Raw genomic sequence first — 15,552 nt, 5'->3', positions numbered from 1 at the left:
TGGCTTGCTGACGGCTTTTGAAAATTCTGTCGAGAGCGGCAACAGCACGTTTTTGATCAGTGCCTCCGCTTTAGTTGTGTGACAGCCGATGTGCTTCGCAATCGTTGAATCTGGATACAAGATAGGCGCCAATTTCAGATCACAGACACACAGGCAATAGGAGTGCTGATGGAGTACTGTGTGGTAAACTTGAGTTAGTTCAGCAGCAATGACCTTTGGCCTGCTGAAAAAATTTGAGACCAGAGTATTGCTCTTGAGAGTCTTGGTGTTTTGTTCATGATTTTTTGAATCGGCATGATGCCTAACATCAGATTCACCGCCACGGCGAATGCTAAATTCCTTCCTGCAGGCTTTACGAAAGGCTTTTGAATCGCACTCATAGGATTTCCGAATCTGGGTGTAAGTGTTTTCCCATTCTGTCCTGTCTCTGCACTGTCTTTTTTGTTTTTTGGTAGTTGGCTCCTCACTTGCCATTGCCGTTTTGGGCGGGGTTTTTGGCGGAAGACCGTTAGCTAGATAGCTAGCAACTGAAAAGAACCGCGCAGTCTCTGTGCTTCTTCTGTGTTGTTACGAGCCCACTGTAGTTTGTGCTATGGTACGCACTGTGGTTCAGAACTGTAAACTACATATCCCTACGTTAAATTGTGTTACTCCTGAAAACAACCTGAAAAACCAAAACTGCCAGCAGATCACAGAGCGCAATCGGGTTTAACCAATAGGACATCCCCAATCGACTAATTTTCTATTTCACAACCAAGTTTTAAATTTTACCTGATTTTTACCTAAATTTTATTGGGACAAATGGTGTCCTGGTCATACATCAATCAGAGGCACACCCCCAGGTGCAGCTCCTGCTCCCCAGTGTGGGCAAAGTGACCTGTGCAGCAGCATAACTGTGCTCAGCCCCAGCCTGCCCTGGACGGAATCCGCACTTGCAGAGCTCTAGCCGCAGCCCTGCCCCCGGCATGGCTAGGCACCTCCTTTCCCTGGCTCCGCCATGAGCTCGGTGGGCTGGTCTGCACACACTCTGCTGGGGGGAGGATGCAGCTATTACCTCTGGGGGGCACCTACTCCCGCCTCCCCTGGGCAAAAACAGGTGGGGAAAGAAAAGCTTGGAAATGGCAACTCCAATTCTAGCCACCTCCCCCATGAACTCAGAGCCGCGTCTAATTTCAGAGCCAGCAGTTCTAGCCCTTCCACTGCATCCACAGAGCTGGCTACAGGGGACTCCCTGCTTGGCTCTGCTAGCCAGGGCTCCCTACGAGCTACCCTGCCCAGCCCTTCTTAAGAGCACCCCAAGTGCAGAGCCCTGGGTGCCAAGAGCCATTGGGAGCACTTCAGCCCTGGGGCTGGGCTGAGGGTCAGCAGCTGCCCGGGCTCAATTGGCTGGGGTGGGTTTTCCTCCCTGTTGTCATTGCAGAGTGTGTCTCCTGGATGGCAGAGTTTTCTGGGGGTGCTGCCCCGCCCCTTAAAATAAATAGGCGACTTCAGTTCACTTTGGATCAGTCGGATCCCAAAGCTCCTTTGCCAAGAGCGCGTTTGGATCCAGTGCAGCACTAAGCCTGGTTGCAAAGAGCTGGCAGATGACAACTGAATTGAAGCGTGACTTTTGTTTCCAGCCTCAAGGAAAGGGCAGCTCTTTCCAGTACCAGCTTTACAATGGCAACTCAGTGACGTCAGGCCCACACTCAGAAGGGGCCTTGGTGTGGCCTGCTCAGCTTGCGCAGCGGTCCCAGGCCCCACCAAAGCCGCTGTTTCCTCTCTGTCCCCTGACCCCTCCCCCCGTCTGCTTGATGCACAGGGGGCCAGGACACTCGGTGCAGAGCCCACTCCTGCCCTTGGAGCATTAGTAGCCTGAGCACGCTCTGCTACACTCCCGGTGCGTGTGCACTCCGAGGTGCCGGCACGAGGCCCTTGGCGGCAGTGTGGGGGCATGCACCGAGGACGGGGTGAGGTTCAAATGTGCACACAGCAGGCAGCCTTCCCCCTCCCAGAGCGAATGAGACTGCGCTGGCGAAAGGTAGCAGTGGTATGAGCCTGAGAGCTTCAGATCCCATGGCAGTCCATGTGTGGGGAGGACTGCTCCTCTCCCCCCGCTGCCTCACACAGCCAGCACCCCGTGGACTCTGCCCCCCACAGGCTCCATCCCCTGCTTCGGGGGCTCCAGCGGCCCACACCCCAATTGGCTCCATCCCCCCTTTGCAGTGCCCCCTGTGGGCCCCCCATTTTCATGGGCTCCAGCCTCCTAAATTCATGGGCTCCAGCAGGCGCTCCCCTCCTCAGGGCTCCCCGCTTTCTGGGCTCCATTCCCCGCCTCCCTGTGCTTTTCACACTGTCCCCTCTTGGAGTTCTCTCTCCCCCCTACACCCACAGGCTTTATTCCTCCCCAACCTATTTCTTTCCTTGGACATATACTGGTGACGATGTGGGCTGGGGCTCCTTCCTGGAGCTGTCCATCCATCCCAGCATCTCAGGGTGCATGTGTGCCACACACACACACAATCAGGTGTGATGGTTGCTGTGTGTGTCCCCAGAGAGCTGGTGAATCCGGATCCATACAGAACAGCCTGCCTCCTGCATGCCATGCAGTGAGTGGTGGTTTTGTTTGGCTCCTCTCTGCCCTGACCAGACCCCAGTGTAGCTGCAGCTCCAGACAGTTTCTGATGCCCGTCCCCTGTGGGGCCCTGCCTGCCTCCCCAGAGCTGAGCCACCTGGGACCAGTGCAGAAGTGGGGTCAGTCTCGGCCAGTGTGGGGGGGCTTGGCTGGGTCCCTCTAGGCAAGTGGGTCCTGAGGGAGCCTGGCAAGGGTGGGGGCAGGCCCTGGCCTGGTTGATCGCGCTGCTCCCAAGGGGCCAGAGTGATTTCCTGCAGGACCAGCCCTGGCCATGCTACTGGCTCAGTCCAGCTGACAGTCACCTCACCTCCCAGCAGGGGTGGTGAGTGCGGCCAGGGCAGGGCATGGGGGAGTGTGTGTCTGGGAGGTCTGTGGTGTGGTGCTGGGTTGTGAGGGGATTGAGAGCAGTGCAGCAGTGCGGGAGGTTTGTGTGTTTTGGTGTGCTAGGCAGTGGAGGGCCTGTTGGGGGTGCTGGGCAGTAGGGGAGATTTGTGTGTTGGGGCGCTGGGTAGTGGGGACCTGTGTGGGGCACTGTGTAGTTGTGGTGGTGGGGCTGTGGGGAAGGGCACTGGGTAGTGGGGGAGGGGAAGATCCGTGTCCTGGCGGCACTTACCTGGGGCAGCTCTCAGGAAGCACCTGGCAGGTCCTTCTGGTTCCTGGGGTTAGGAGCAGCCAGGGGGGTCTCCACGTGCTGCGTCTGCTACAAGTGCTGGCTCTGCAGCTCCCATTGGCCAGAAACCATGCCAATGGGAGCTGCGGGGGCAGGACTTGTGGGTAGCGCACAATGCCCCCAGTCACTCCTGATCCTAGGAGCCAGAGGTACCAGGCGCGAGCTGGGTCCCGCCAGCGCTTATCTGGGGCAGCTCCTGGAAAGCGGCCAGCAGGGTCAGGTTTGGCCAGGGAGGTCTGCGCCCCGCCCCCACAGCTCCCATTGCCTGCGACAGAGCCAGCGTTCATGGCAGGTGCAGCACATGGCGGGTGCAGCACCCCCACGGCTGCCCCTATGCCTGGGGGCTGCAGGGTCCTGATGGCCACTTCCCGGGAGCTGTGCAGAGCCAGGTAGGGAGCCTGCCAGCTAGGGTGACCAGTCCACTCCAGCCCCACACCAAAATATCGGGACAAATGGCATCCCAACCATAGATTGGTCGAGACATGGGACAAACAACTAAATATTGGATCAGTCCCAATTTTATCTGGACGTCTGGTCACCGTAGCCCCAGCACCTCTTTCATGACAAATTAAGCACTGCGTGCAACCCCATTTTCTTCACTGTGGTTTCATAAGCATGACTAGCAATTAAACCAGCGCAAAACATTTTTAATGTAGACAAACCCTAAGAGTAGAATTTGATTTCTGTGTTCAGCTAAACACCCTTCCCCCCCCTCACCCCCCCCCACATATGGTGGGTGGATCCTAAAGATTAAATCACATATTGATTGCACTTCCTAGGAAAGACCGATTTCATTCCAGTGCTTTAAAAGCCTTCCTTGTTTTAAATGACAGTACTGATGGTGGAGAGTTGGGAGGGGAGAGAAAGGATATGCTTGTGGGAGTTGCATTTAACCATAAGGGAAACCTGAACACTTTTATCTTGTGTATGAAATGGGAATGTTTAATGCGGATGATTAAATCATGGTAAAAGATGCAAACAAAATCTTGATTGTTGTAGTTTCTGTCTAAAGTAAAAAATACTCACCTGTATGGTAACAATTGGATATATTGACTATGCCAACACTAAAATCTAGTGAAAATTGCCCGTCTTCCAGACCTAGTCAACTGTGAGTTATTGGACACTGGTATCATTTCAGGCTTATTGTAGGAATGATTGTTGCTCCTGAAATTTTGAAAGAATGCAGCAGCTTTGTGTTTTCTGAAATTGAAAACTTGCACAGTAGTCAGTTTGATTATATCTGCGACCCTTTACTCCTTTGTAAATAAACTATTAATCATGTCCATCAAATATAAAATGACAGTTGTGACCTTAACAAGCAGTGATAATGTGTGTGTGAGCTTCAGCTAAAGTTTCCTGCCATTGTTTAGCAACAAGAAAAAGAGCAAAGGTTAGCTCCTGTAATTTAACTGGGTGGAGACACTTTAACTGACCTTTTCACTGTTAAGTGTAGATGATAAAATTATTTATGACCACATTGTTTCCACATGTTCACGTACATTGTGCCGGGGCATATGGCTTTTAAAACCTATTCTGACATTACTATTGACTTCTTAGTATTTGTCAGCTCTCAGACTCCACAGGAACATGGAGTACTTAAATAGTCAGCAGTTATCACAATGGGTTTGTGGGAATACGAAGGTTCATACATTTTGACACATTACTAAATACACACTAAAATTCGTATTTAAGTTATCAGAACTGTCAGATAGCTACATAAATAACATTTGGGTTTTTTTCTGTTGGTTTGTACAGTACATGAGTGTCTGCTGTGAGCCTTTTGTCATGTACGTGCGGATGTGAAGGATTACTGCAAGTTTTCAGTGAAAACATTCAGTTTTGAAACTTCTCAAACTGTTCTCATCTGTTTGTTACCCACTCTCAGTCAGCAGTTTTATCTTTAGTTTAGTTTACTAAACCTGCTTATAAGTTGCCATCAGAAATTAATCTTTGTTTTTTTACATAGGCATTATTAGATTTTTATCTCTAGCTTCCCTGAAAGTTAGAAAAATGATGCTGATTATTTTTATTTTTAAATAACCTTTTCAATGAAAATACTAAGGCTAAAGGCCCAGTCCATTATAACTTTTAAATTAGTTTGTAACTGGTTAGGCCATATAGGATATGCTTTACACTTCTTGAAATTCTTGTTCTACCTAAAAACTTGAGGGACTGTAACAGGGTGGCATGCCTGTAAGGCTGGAAGGCCTGGGGCTGGTCAACCCTTATTACTAAGGAGTCACACCTGTACTGTGTTAGGAACCTGATGGGGCCTGATGAAGGACAGCTAATTCCTCTGTAAAGGGCAGCAGGAAAATGCGGGGAATGATCAAGGATCAGAGAGTACTAGAAGTGAGTGGACTCTAGCGGAGAATAAAGCCTGGGAGTGGCCTGCCAAAGCAGAAAAGGCCCCAGGCAGGAATGCCTGGGAGGAGGAAGAGAAACCTTTGTTTTGTGTGGACTTTTGGATGGACTTTGTTCTGGGATTTTAAGTTCTGTGTGGAGTTCATTTTATATGAATAAACCCAGTCCCCAAGGAGGGGTATTTTGGACAACATAAAGCCTGTGTGACGTTTTATTTGCATAGTCCAAGATGAAAAACTGAGTCAGGCTGCCTGTAGCATGACTCTAGGTCATATAAGGTGGCATACAGGAGGTGGCTGTCTTGTTAAAAGGCAGCAGGTTTAAAACGAAAGGAAGTACTTCTTCACACAATGCCATCAACCTGTGATACTCATTGCCAGGGGATGTTGTGAAGGCCAAATGTGTAACTGGGTTAAAAAAAGAATTAGGTAAGTTCCTGGAGGATAGGTCCATCAATGGCCAAGATGGTCAGGGATGCAACCCCATGTGCTGGCTGTCCTGTAGGCTCTGATTGCCAGAAGCTGAGACTGAATGTTAGAGGATAGATCACTTGATCATTTCCCTGTTCTGTTCATTCTCTTTGAAGTATCTGGCATTGGTCACTGTTGGAAGACAGGATACTGGGCTAGACGGACCATTGGTCTGACCCAGTATGGCCATTCTTATGTCCTTATGTTGTAACATTAAAGGTATTTATTTACATTCATGCTATCATGACTGACAACTAGAAAAACAGTCGAAAACAGTGTCAATTTTCCTTTGACAATTAATAATACCTGTGATGGGGTAATACCAGACCCTCTGATGTTCCCTGCTGGAGGCCTCTTGGCCCTGCTACACCCCACCCCAAAAGAGGGCAGTGGAGAAGGTCCTCCAAGCTGCCTGAGGGGGCTGTGTGGAATACAGCCAATCAAGGCCCAGCAGCCTAGTATAAGAATTGCTGTATGGCTGCCAGAGGGAGTTCAGTTCTTTGCTGGAGCTGTAGGAGTGTGGATGGGGTATGGCTGGCTGATGGAGCTACAGAACCTTGGACAGGGCAGCACTGCCAGAAGCCAGGGAGAGCGAGAAGGAGCCTTGAGCTGGTTCTGAGACTCCATTAGGACATGGCCCTGAGGTAAGGGTGAAGATGGCACAGGGCCGCAGGGAAGTGGCCCAGGGAATTAGAGAAGCCGTGTGACATAGTTAAAGGGACACAGCAGGTGACTACTACCTACAGGGTCCCTGGGCTGGGACCTGGAGTAGTGGGCAGGCCTGGGTCCCCCCAATCCCACCATTAGCCTCTGGAAGAAGTGGCCTGGACACTGAGGCAACCCACAGAGGGAACTGAACTATAGTGGCCCAGCTGGAGAGCTGTAACCAGGAAGCTCCACAGGGCGACTACATTGTCTCCAGGGCGGGAGCCCTGAGGCACTGCTCTATCCCATTGCAGGGACTATCTGAGAGAGAGAGTGCAGGCAAACGCACTTGGCCAAGGGGGCGCTCACGAGAGGTGAGTGTACCCCATTACAGTACCGTTTGATTAGCTTTGTAAATCTCCGCACATTCATCAACACAAACAGCAATATTTTAGAAGGTACAAAGAATAGCTACATGTGCATGGGAGTCAAAGTAAGAGGAAACTGGAAATGAAAGAGGCAGAGTTTGAAACAGCTAAGGCCATGTCTACACTATCACTTATGTTGGCAAAACTTATGTCGCTCAAGGATGTGAAAAAAGAGAGTGTTAGCCAGTGCTAACTTCAGTGCATCATGGAGCAAATGTGAAAATTTGGAGATACTGAAATGGAATGCTGTAATAGTTTCCTTGTGGAGCCAGACAGATAAGGCTGAGAATGGTTAATTCAATGCTCTAGTGAGAAATAGCTATGGAGTATAAGTGTAAGCAGTGTCAGGATGAGCTCCACCCTGACATCTGGTGGTGAGGTGTGGCAAGTTGTGGAAAAGAACTTCAGGGGCCGATCTCATTTGCATAGGCACACCCACCACGCCTAGAATGAGACCATAGCTGCCCAAATGGTCACTTTGGCTGCTGTGGGATCCCCAGTGTCTCTGTTATTGGGGCAGGAAGAATAAATTGTTATTACCCTGATTATGGGAACTGTGCTTGGAACTGCACGTGGCCTTTTGTTATGATGGAGGGATTCACCATCAACTAAGTAGCACTCGCTAGGCAAGGGTCATGGGTTCCAAAACTGTGTGAATGGAGAGAGGCTGGGGACAAGTATTAATACTTGGTGGCATGGGCCCCTTGGTGAGGGCCTTACATGCTAATTGCACTTCCTCCTCTCTCCACTGTGGAATATCAGAGCTAATTTTGATTTCATTAGAAGTCTAGTTATAGGCTGCTGAGCTCACTTTGGGCTGACAGTGCACCAGCACTGGGGCTCCCCTATTATAAGCTGAATTCACCTAAGAGCTGAAATCACTGAGTGTTGTGTTAAGTAGTGGGGGAGCCTGAAGATATATTGTGGAGCAGTTTGCGGGACGGCTGGTGAAGCAGTTCGACGCGGAGCAGTGTGTGGATGGCAGGAGCTGCTTGTGGGCCGTGGAGCTGAGTGAAGGAGTTCATGGGGCGGCTGGCGGAGCGGAGCGCTGCTATGGGGCGGTCAGCTTCAGATCACGTAAGGTGCCTCTTACCCCCGTCCCATTTCCACCCAGGTTGGGAGGTAAAGCTCCGCCGATAAACTTTCGAACTCTGGGGCTGCCCTGACCAGGGACAGAGACTTTTGGGGCATTGGACTTTTGGGACTTTGGGTGATTTGGGGTTGCTGGACTCAAGAACCAAAGGGAAAAGGGCATGCCCCAATTTGCCTGGGAAGGGGTTGTTTTTGCTCATGGGTTGTGTTATGAATCCTGTTGGTGGTGTTTCCCCAACATAATGCCACATTGTTTCTCTCTGTTATTAAAAGACTTTTGCTACACTCAGACTATGTGCTTGCGAGAGGGGAAGTATTGCCTCTTGGAGGCGCCCAGCGGGGGTGGTATATATTTGTCCCAGGTCATTGGGTGGGGGCTCGAGCCGGTTTGCATTGTGTTATTGGAATGGAACCCCTAGATATTGAACCCGGCCCTTGTTGCTGCCAACTCTGACGGGCAGAAGGGTTACATAAGGGGAATGAACTCACAGATACACCTTGATGTTTGAGTAATAAATTGAATCCTGATGGAATCACTAATGTGACTTTAAAAGAGAATCAACTTATACCCTGATGATACCTGAAGCAAGATTGAAGAAAGGCTAATCTTTCAGAGAATAGGAAGCTAGCTGCTTCCCCACAGTATCATATCTGGTAACAATAAAGACCTTTGCTGATGTTCTCAGGGCTTATGAACACAGTTATGCTGGTACACAAGTGTTTATGCTAGTATAGCTTAGTCTGGTTCAGGAACTAGAATAAGCTATGTGGCTATAAGGCACTTATATACCAGTACAACTGTGTCTGCAGTAGGTGTTTTACTGGCAACACCCCTAAAAGACAGTTATGCTGGTAAATCTTTTAAGAGTAGACCAGTACTCTCTATCACACCAACAGATCTAGCAGGAGAGGACTCATTCGGGCAAAACTCCCAGAGAAGATAGTGCACGGGACTGAATGTGTGAAGTCACTAGTTTTGTCTAAGGGTATGTTTGCACTACGGAGACTACACTGCATTGGTAGAGTGCCATAGCTAAACTGGCATAACCCCGTAATATAGATACAACCTACACTGACTGAAGGGTTTTTTTCTGTCAGTGTAGGACCATCGCCTCCCCGAGTGATGGCAGCTACATCGATGGAAACGTTCTTCTGTCAACATAACTGCATCTACATTGGGGTTAGGTCGGCATAGCAACGGTACTTTGTGGGGGGGAGGGTGGTTCACACCCCTGACTGATGTAGCTGTGTCGACCTAACTTTTAACTGTAGACCAGGCCTAAAGAATGACTGCAGAGCTGGTCCTTACCTAGCTATAAAAGCTGAGCTAAGATTTAAGCTGCTAAAGGTCTGATGCTGATCTTGTTTACGCTGATAATAATAATACTTATAGCAGTAATAACTTCACTTTAGTTAGTAGAGTTATACATTGGTTTGACATTGGCAAGTGAGGTCCTAACTATGGAACTGCTGTACCTTGACCCCTGTCTGTGAGATCAGCCAGCCCACAGACAAGAGGTTAACAGTGAGATATTACATAGTCATAGAAAGTAATAACCTGGCTCTGACTTAGCAAGTGTTCATGTAGGATGGTGCATTTTTAGGAATGCTATATTGGTGAAAATATATATATATATATATATATATATAAATGGAGTGTTACAAGCATTGTTTAGTTCCCCATACAACCTTTATTCTTCCACTTTAGTGCAAATAACTAGAGCTCTGCTTGAACAGTGATTATGTTTATTTATTTTTATTATCCTTTACAGTGCTTGGAAGAATCCTGGCGACTTGACAGTGTAAACAGAAATATAAGGCCCCAAAGAGCTTAATTTTAGATGTACATGATGTGCTGAGGGAAGGGAAGAGTGGACAGATTTAAATACGGTATTTGCTGTACAAGAACAGATCTTTCAGCCTAACTCTCTAATTTTCTTTTTAAGACATTTTGGTTTTTAAACTTTGTGGGAAGGTGAAACCTCAGCACTCCAAGGAGTTAAGGTCTCCCTCAAGCTGTGCCTGCTTTAGGGATTTTCTGAATATTTCCCAACATTAGCCTTCTCCACGGGTGCTAGCCACAAGCACTAGTGTAGAGCGACTGCCAGTGTTCTTACCATTATGTGATCTAGACCTGCTCTGAGCAAGGACAAAAGCCTTGAGCCTTCTCTACACTAGAAATACAAAACACTACTGATTCCACCATTGCTAGCACTAATGGAGCTGCTTTAGAACTAGACCAACAGTAGGAGAATTTTGGAGACTCCTGTGTGACACAGCCTTAGTGAGACCTTTAATTCCCCTAAAATGTTAAAATTCATCCAAAGGTGGTGGTTGTTTAAGTTGTACTGAAATGGTGTATAGGTGTGTGCTGGACGCACTGCATGGGGTGATTTTCACCGTACATGAAGCAGTGTGCACACCTGTAGTGCTCTTACAAATGCTGCTGATAGTAATGTGTGTGAATCTGATCTCACTTATACCAGTACAAAGCAGGAGTAACACCTTTGAAGTCAATGGAGTTGCACCCAGTGTAAATGAGACCAGGACTGGGGCCCAGTGGCCTGAGTCCTGTGCATACTGCACACACGTGAGTTATCCCACTGATGTCAAAAGTCACACTCATACTTATGCTTGCAGGATTTGGGCTGCCTGCTAGATAATGAATCCTTTATTCCCACTGGTGAGCAATTGCTTGTATGAGTCCTCTGACTGACATCAGTGGGACTACTTAGCAAGTAACTGATCACCAGTGGGAGTGAGATTATGATTTTGGTTTTGGGAGGATTATGTTCTTTGTTGTATAAGTGCTTTATGTTACCGATTACATATCTAGGCCTAAAAATAGCCGTACTTTAACATCATGTATTGGAAAACAGAAATTAAGCACTACTATATGGATCTGCTACTGTACTTTGGGTGGAGTGCTGCAAATCGTGAACAGTCTGTTTGCACAGGTTTATTGCTCAAGATGGGAGTATGACCAGCAGATTAGGAGATGATATGTGACATGTCCTTTCCTTAGTCTAAAAGTACAAGGTCATGGAATGAATGCTTTGCCTTACTAGTTGCACTGCAAGTCTGTTCGGATGTGTTTTTCTCTAAGAAAAAAACTATGTAAAACAAAAATATAGGATGACTCAAGTCAACTCCCTGCTCTCTCAGTGTGTATGTGGAGCTCTATTACCTGTGTCAGATCCTAAGGTAGGTCTTTCTAGCACCTTATTTAAATCTGTGTTCTGATGCTGCTATCAGAGGAGTAGTTTTTAAATGCCAGATCTGCAGCTGGTGCAAACTGATATAGCTTCATTGACTTCAGTGGAGCTAACCTGATTTGCACCAGTTAAAGTACTAGCCATTAGCTAGGATCTACAGATTTGTTTAAGATCAATTTCATTTGCAATAGAACTCATAGTTTACCTATTTGCTCTATTTATAATAAATTTTGCATTGTCAGGGGAATAATTTAGTGCAGAATGCTACCTGTATTGATTCCCCCCTCTTATTACAATAATCAGATTAAATATTTAGACTACAAGGAACAATTCCTTCTAGTACCTAAAATTATTGTACACAATGATGCACTCAAAGGACAAACAAAAATTGGCTGCTTAATGATGGTTGCCTTCCAAAAAGGTGGCGCAGACTTATCCAAACGAAAGACTGACAAATAAGGGATTTTGCTGTTGCAGATTTCATTGTATATTTCTGGAGGCTGATACTAGATTATGCATGTGCTGTGAATATATAAAATTCCAGCAACAGAAAATGGCTGAAATGTCATGGTGCCTTGCTCTAATTGACAACCAAATATTGTATCTTAAGTGCTTTCCTTGTTTGCTGAATATGTGTCATTTCTAATCTTTTAACGTTAGCATAAACGTAATATGGCAGGCTGAAATATTTGTTAATTAGAAGTGCTGAGAAGATAGTACATATTGTCTAAATTGTAATGCAAGCTGTAATAAAAAAATGGGCTGAAGGAAAGAGAGGAAGGAAGGAAGCAAAAGTAAATAGCACAAGCTTGTGGTATGTGTGAGTTATTACAACAGAGTCCGCTAGCTCAGCAGTGATTCACTATTACCATTTTAGCCTGTCTTTTTTTTAAGAGCTTTCTAATTCAGCTGAAATCTCATCAGGCATCCATCCAAATTGGTTGTCAGCCAAAGACACTATTTTCCTTCTCTCTCTTTCTCTTTTGGTTCTCAGTCAAAATTGTTCAAGAAGTTAAGTTGTTTCTCTGCTACAGAGCAGAAATTATGCCATTTGGGGCAGATTCAGCACTTTTCTGGTTCTCGTGTACTATTAAAGTTGCTTAAAAGAGTTTCTGTGCTGCATTTACTATGGGTCATGCAACAAAGATGGTTTCATTGAAGCAGCCTTGGTGGACCAAAATATAGGACCAAGTTATTCCCTTTGGTGTAAAAATCTGTGGAATGGGAAAATATACCTACAAAATCTTGTTGAATTGGAGGGGCTGCTGTTCTGCCACATGGTTCCCTTACTAAGACACAAAGACCAAGGGAAAGAAGCTAAGGACACTGAACTGAATACTGCAGTTCTTTAGAACTGACATCCCTCTATGCACCTACCAAGCTTCCTGCCCCCAGGATGGGTGGTATGGCAGGTGGATGTGTTGGCCCTTCAGCTGGTTTTCTATCTTTGACTACCTGTATATGTATCTTGTGCTTGTCTTTGGGGGTGTCACAGAGCAGAACTTAATAACAAAAATCTGCTACGTTAACCCACAAGTGACTTTGCTATGTAAGCTAAGACCACTTCTACTGAGGGAAAAACACACAGACCACCTGTCCTACAAATTCTTCCACAGTTCACCACCTCAAATGCATGCAGATTTTGCCCTGTGCTAAGCTGCAGCACAGAGGATGCCTGTGGCTATATACTGTAGACAAACCAGCAGCCGAGCAGCCTTTTCTCCTCCATTCAACTCTACATCCCTTTTCTGTGCAATTTCCATGGGTGTGCTGCCCTACACACTGCCCTGAGGGCCCATAGTGTGCAACATCATAATTTTCAGTGGGTTGATCTTAGCAATTACATTTTATATAGATGTAAATTGTTCTAATTAGAAAAATACATTATAAATCAGGCAACACAGTAAGAGTTCAGATTTCCCTTTCAAGCATCCATGCTTTGGCCTTATGGAAGTGATGAACCAAAGCCCACATTAATTCACAATGAAACTGTCCAAAATTCACTGTTCATAAAAGTAATTAACAATCTGTACGCATCGCACCAGCAGATCTACAACACTTTCAGAAAGGGGGTGAGCATGGTTATCTTCATTTTACTGATGGGAGACTGAAGCTGTAGATCCTATGACTTGGCCATTGTCACACACTAAACTCCTTGTAGAGACAGGAATAGAGCTCAGTTCCCCTGATTCCCAGACTCGGTGCTTAGTCGCTGAGTTCACAGCTACCCTTGTTAGCTGCTTGCAGTGTTACCTCTTTTAATTGAGAAAGGAAAATAGAGCAGAATAATACATTTCTGTTGAATGTTTGCATAAAACTCTCTACAAAAAGAGAATACCGTGTATCATACTTTCTGTGCAGACATTATTTTCAGGCTGTTTGTTCAGCAAATTCGGTATTTATGTCGGGGTCTGTTGCCACTGGGAAGATAATAATCCAATCATAGTAATGTTGTTAGCAATGCTCATTTGCCTAATTCATGCTTATGATTGTGGGTCATCGTTAGCCATCACATACAGTGTAATGTCTCTGTGGCAAAGTTATGTATTTAATTTGTTACTGAAGTGTCAGTTGCATTTATTATAATATGTTGTTGTTTATGGATACTGTAACACTTTTATAGCAATTTAAACCATATGCCATATGAAAAACATCTTTTAATTTTTTCTGTATCTGAAAATGCTGTGGCTTATTTGACTTGTTCACCTTTAAAAAGGTTGTTGTTGATGACCAGTGGAGGATGTCCCCATCCCAGGATGAAGAAAGGACAGATGCACAAAAGTTCACTCCCAGAAGATGGGGCTCTGGAAAAAGATCTCGGCCAAGGCCACTCTCAGACTATGGTCAGTTGGCAATCAGGAGTTTCTCAATACCAGAAGATTCAGTTGCAGTGGAGTCTCAGAAAACAGACTGTGTAGATGGTGAAAGTCAGCCTGGATTTGCTTCTGTGGAGTCTACAGCTCAAATCAGTACAGTAGGTCACCAAAGAGGGCGAAAACGAAGACCCATCTCTTTAATAGGTGGGATCAGTTTCTATGGGAACAGCCAGACAGAAGAAATAGAAGATCTGCTGACACAAGTAAGATATAAGATGTGCTCTCTGCAAACTACAAAAGACTCTTCCACTTCCTTGCCTTTATCTTCAAGCTAGAAAATAGAGTGGACATTTCCTTTCCTTTCTTCTCTTTTTCCAAGTTGACCTCTCATACTTTGTTTCACTTTCCTTGTCTCTAATTTTTTTGTAAAAAAGCCATAACATAAGATCTTGACATTTGGATAATCTTGCTTGCATTGTAAACTAACCCTCCCCTCTTTCTTTCTTGGGACGTTATTTCCCATAGCAGTTTAAAAATGCTTATTTGTCTATAATAAAGTCACATGTATTTTTGATTAGTCTACAAGACACAGGATGCAGGATTCAAGTGAGAGGTGCATACAAATAATATTATAAATTCAATAAAGTATTCATAATCCTTTGAAACTGAGCCTCTTAAAAAGCTTTGGGTATGAACTGTTTGGGATTAGCACATGTATAGTTAAATGGATAATCCATTCAAAAACATTGTACAACAGATCAGGATCTCAGACTGGATGTCTCGGGGATTTGATAACATGAAATGGAGTCTTTCCATTGACTTTAATGGGCTGTGGCTCAGGTTCAATCTCTTTTGCTTAAATGTGTCTATGAGCAGCAGCTAACCAAAACTGATATAATATGACAGTACTTGGGTAGCTTGTGAGAAATTACTTAGTCCAGTTTCTAATTGACAGATATTCACATCAGAAAAACATTCACAACTTTATTCCTTGGAGAATTCTGCACTACTGTGCAATGCAGCATTTTTCAGAAATTAACATTGTGCGGGCAGAATTTCCTTTCCCCCACAAAAATGGGCTGCAGTGCTGTTGGCCACCACTAGGGGCCGCTGGACCCACCAGCTCGCACATCAAGACACTGCAGGGGGAGAGGGAGGAAGCTAGTGGGTTCCTGACAGCTGCAGTTCCCAGCATGCCCTGAGGGAAAGAGAGGGCGGTGCACAGGAAATTCGGTGCA

At 46.0% G+C, this 15,552-nt stretch overlaps 1 protein-coding gene across 5 annotated transcripts in view; it reads left to right on the top strand.

The window, feature by feature from the left end:
- Nucleotides 1-15,552, top strand: part of SPATA13 (spermatogenesis associated 13) — a 131,430-nt gene that overhangs the window by 63,737 nt on the left and 52,141 nt on the right. For all 5 annotated transcript variants that reach the window (XM_073340079.1, XM_073340063.1, XM_073340069.1 and 2 more), the window contains one exon: nt 14,215-14,577. In XM_073340079.1, coding sequence (XP_073196180.1) covers nt 14,215-14,577 — 363 coding nt within the window. The remainder of the gene's footprint in view (nt 1-14,214; nt 14,578-15,552) is intronic.

This window comes from Lepidochelys kempii, chromosome 1 (assembly GCF_965140265.1).
Source record: "Lepidochelys kempii isolate rLepKem1 chromosome 1, rLepKem1.hap2, whole genome shotgun sequence".
NCBI classification, from domain to species: Eukaryota; Metazoa; Chordata; order Testudines; family Cheloniidae; genus Lepidochelys; species Lepidochelys kempii.
This window is presented reverse-complemented; position numbering and strand designations above follow the sequence as displayed.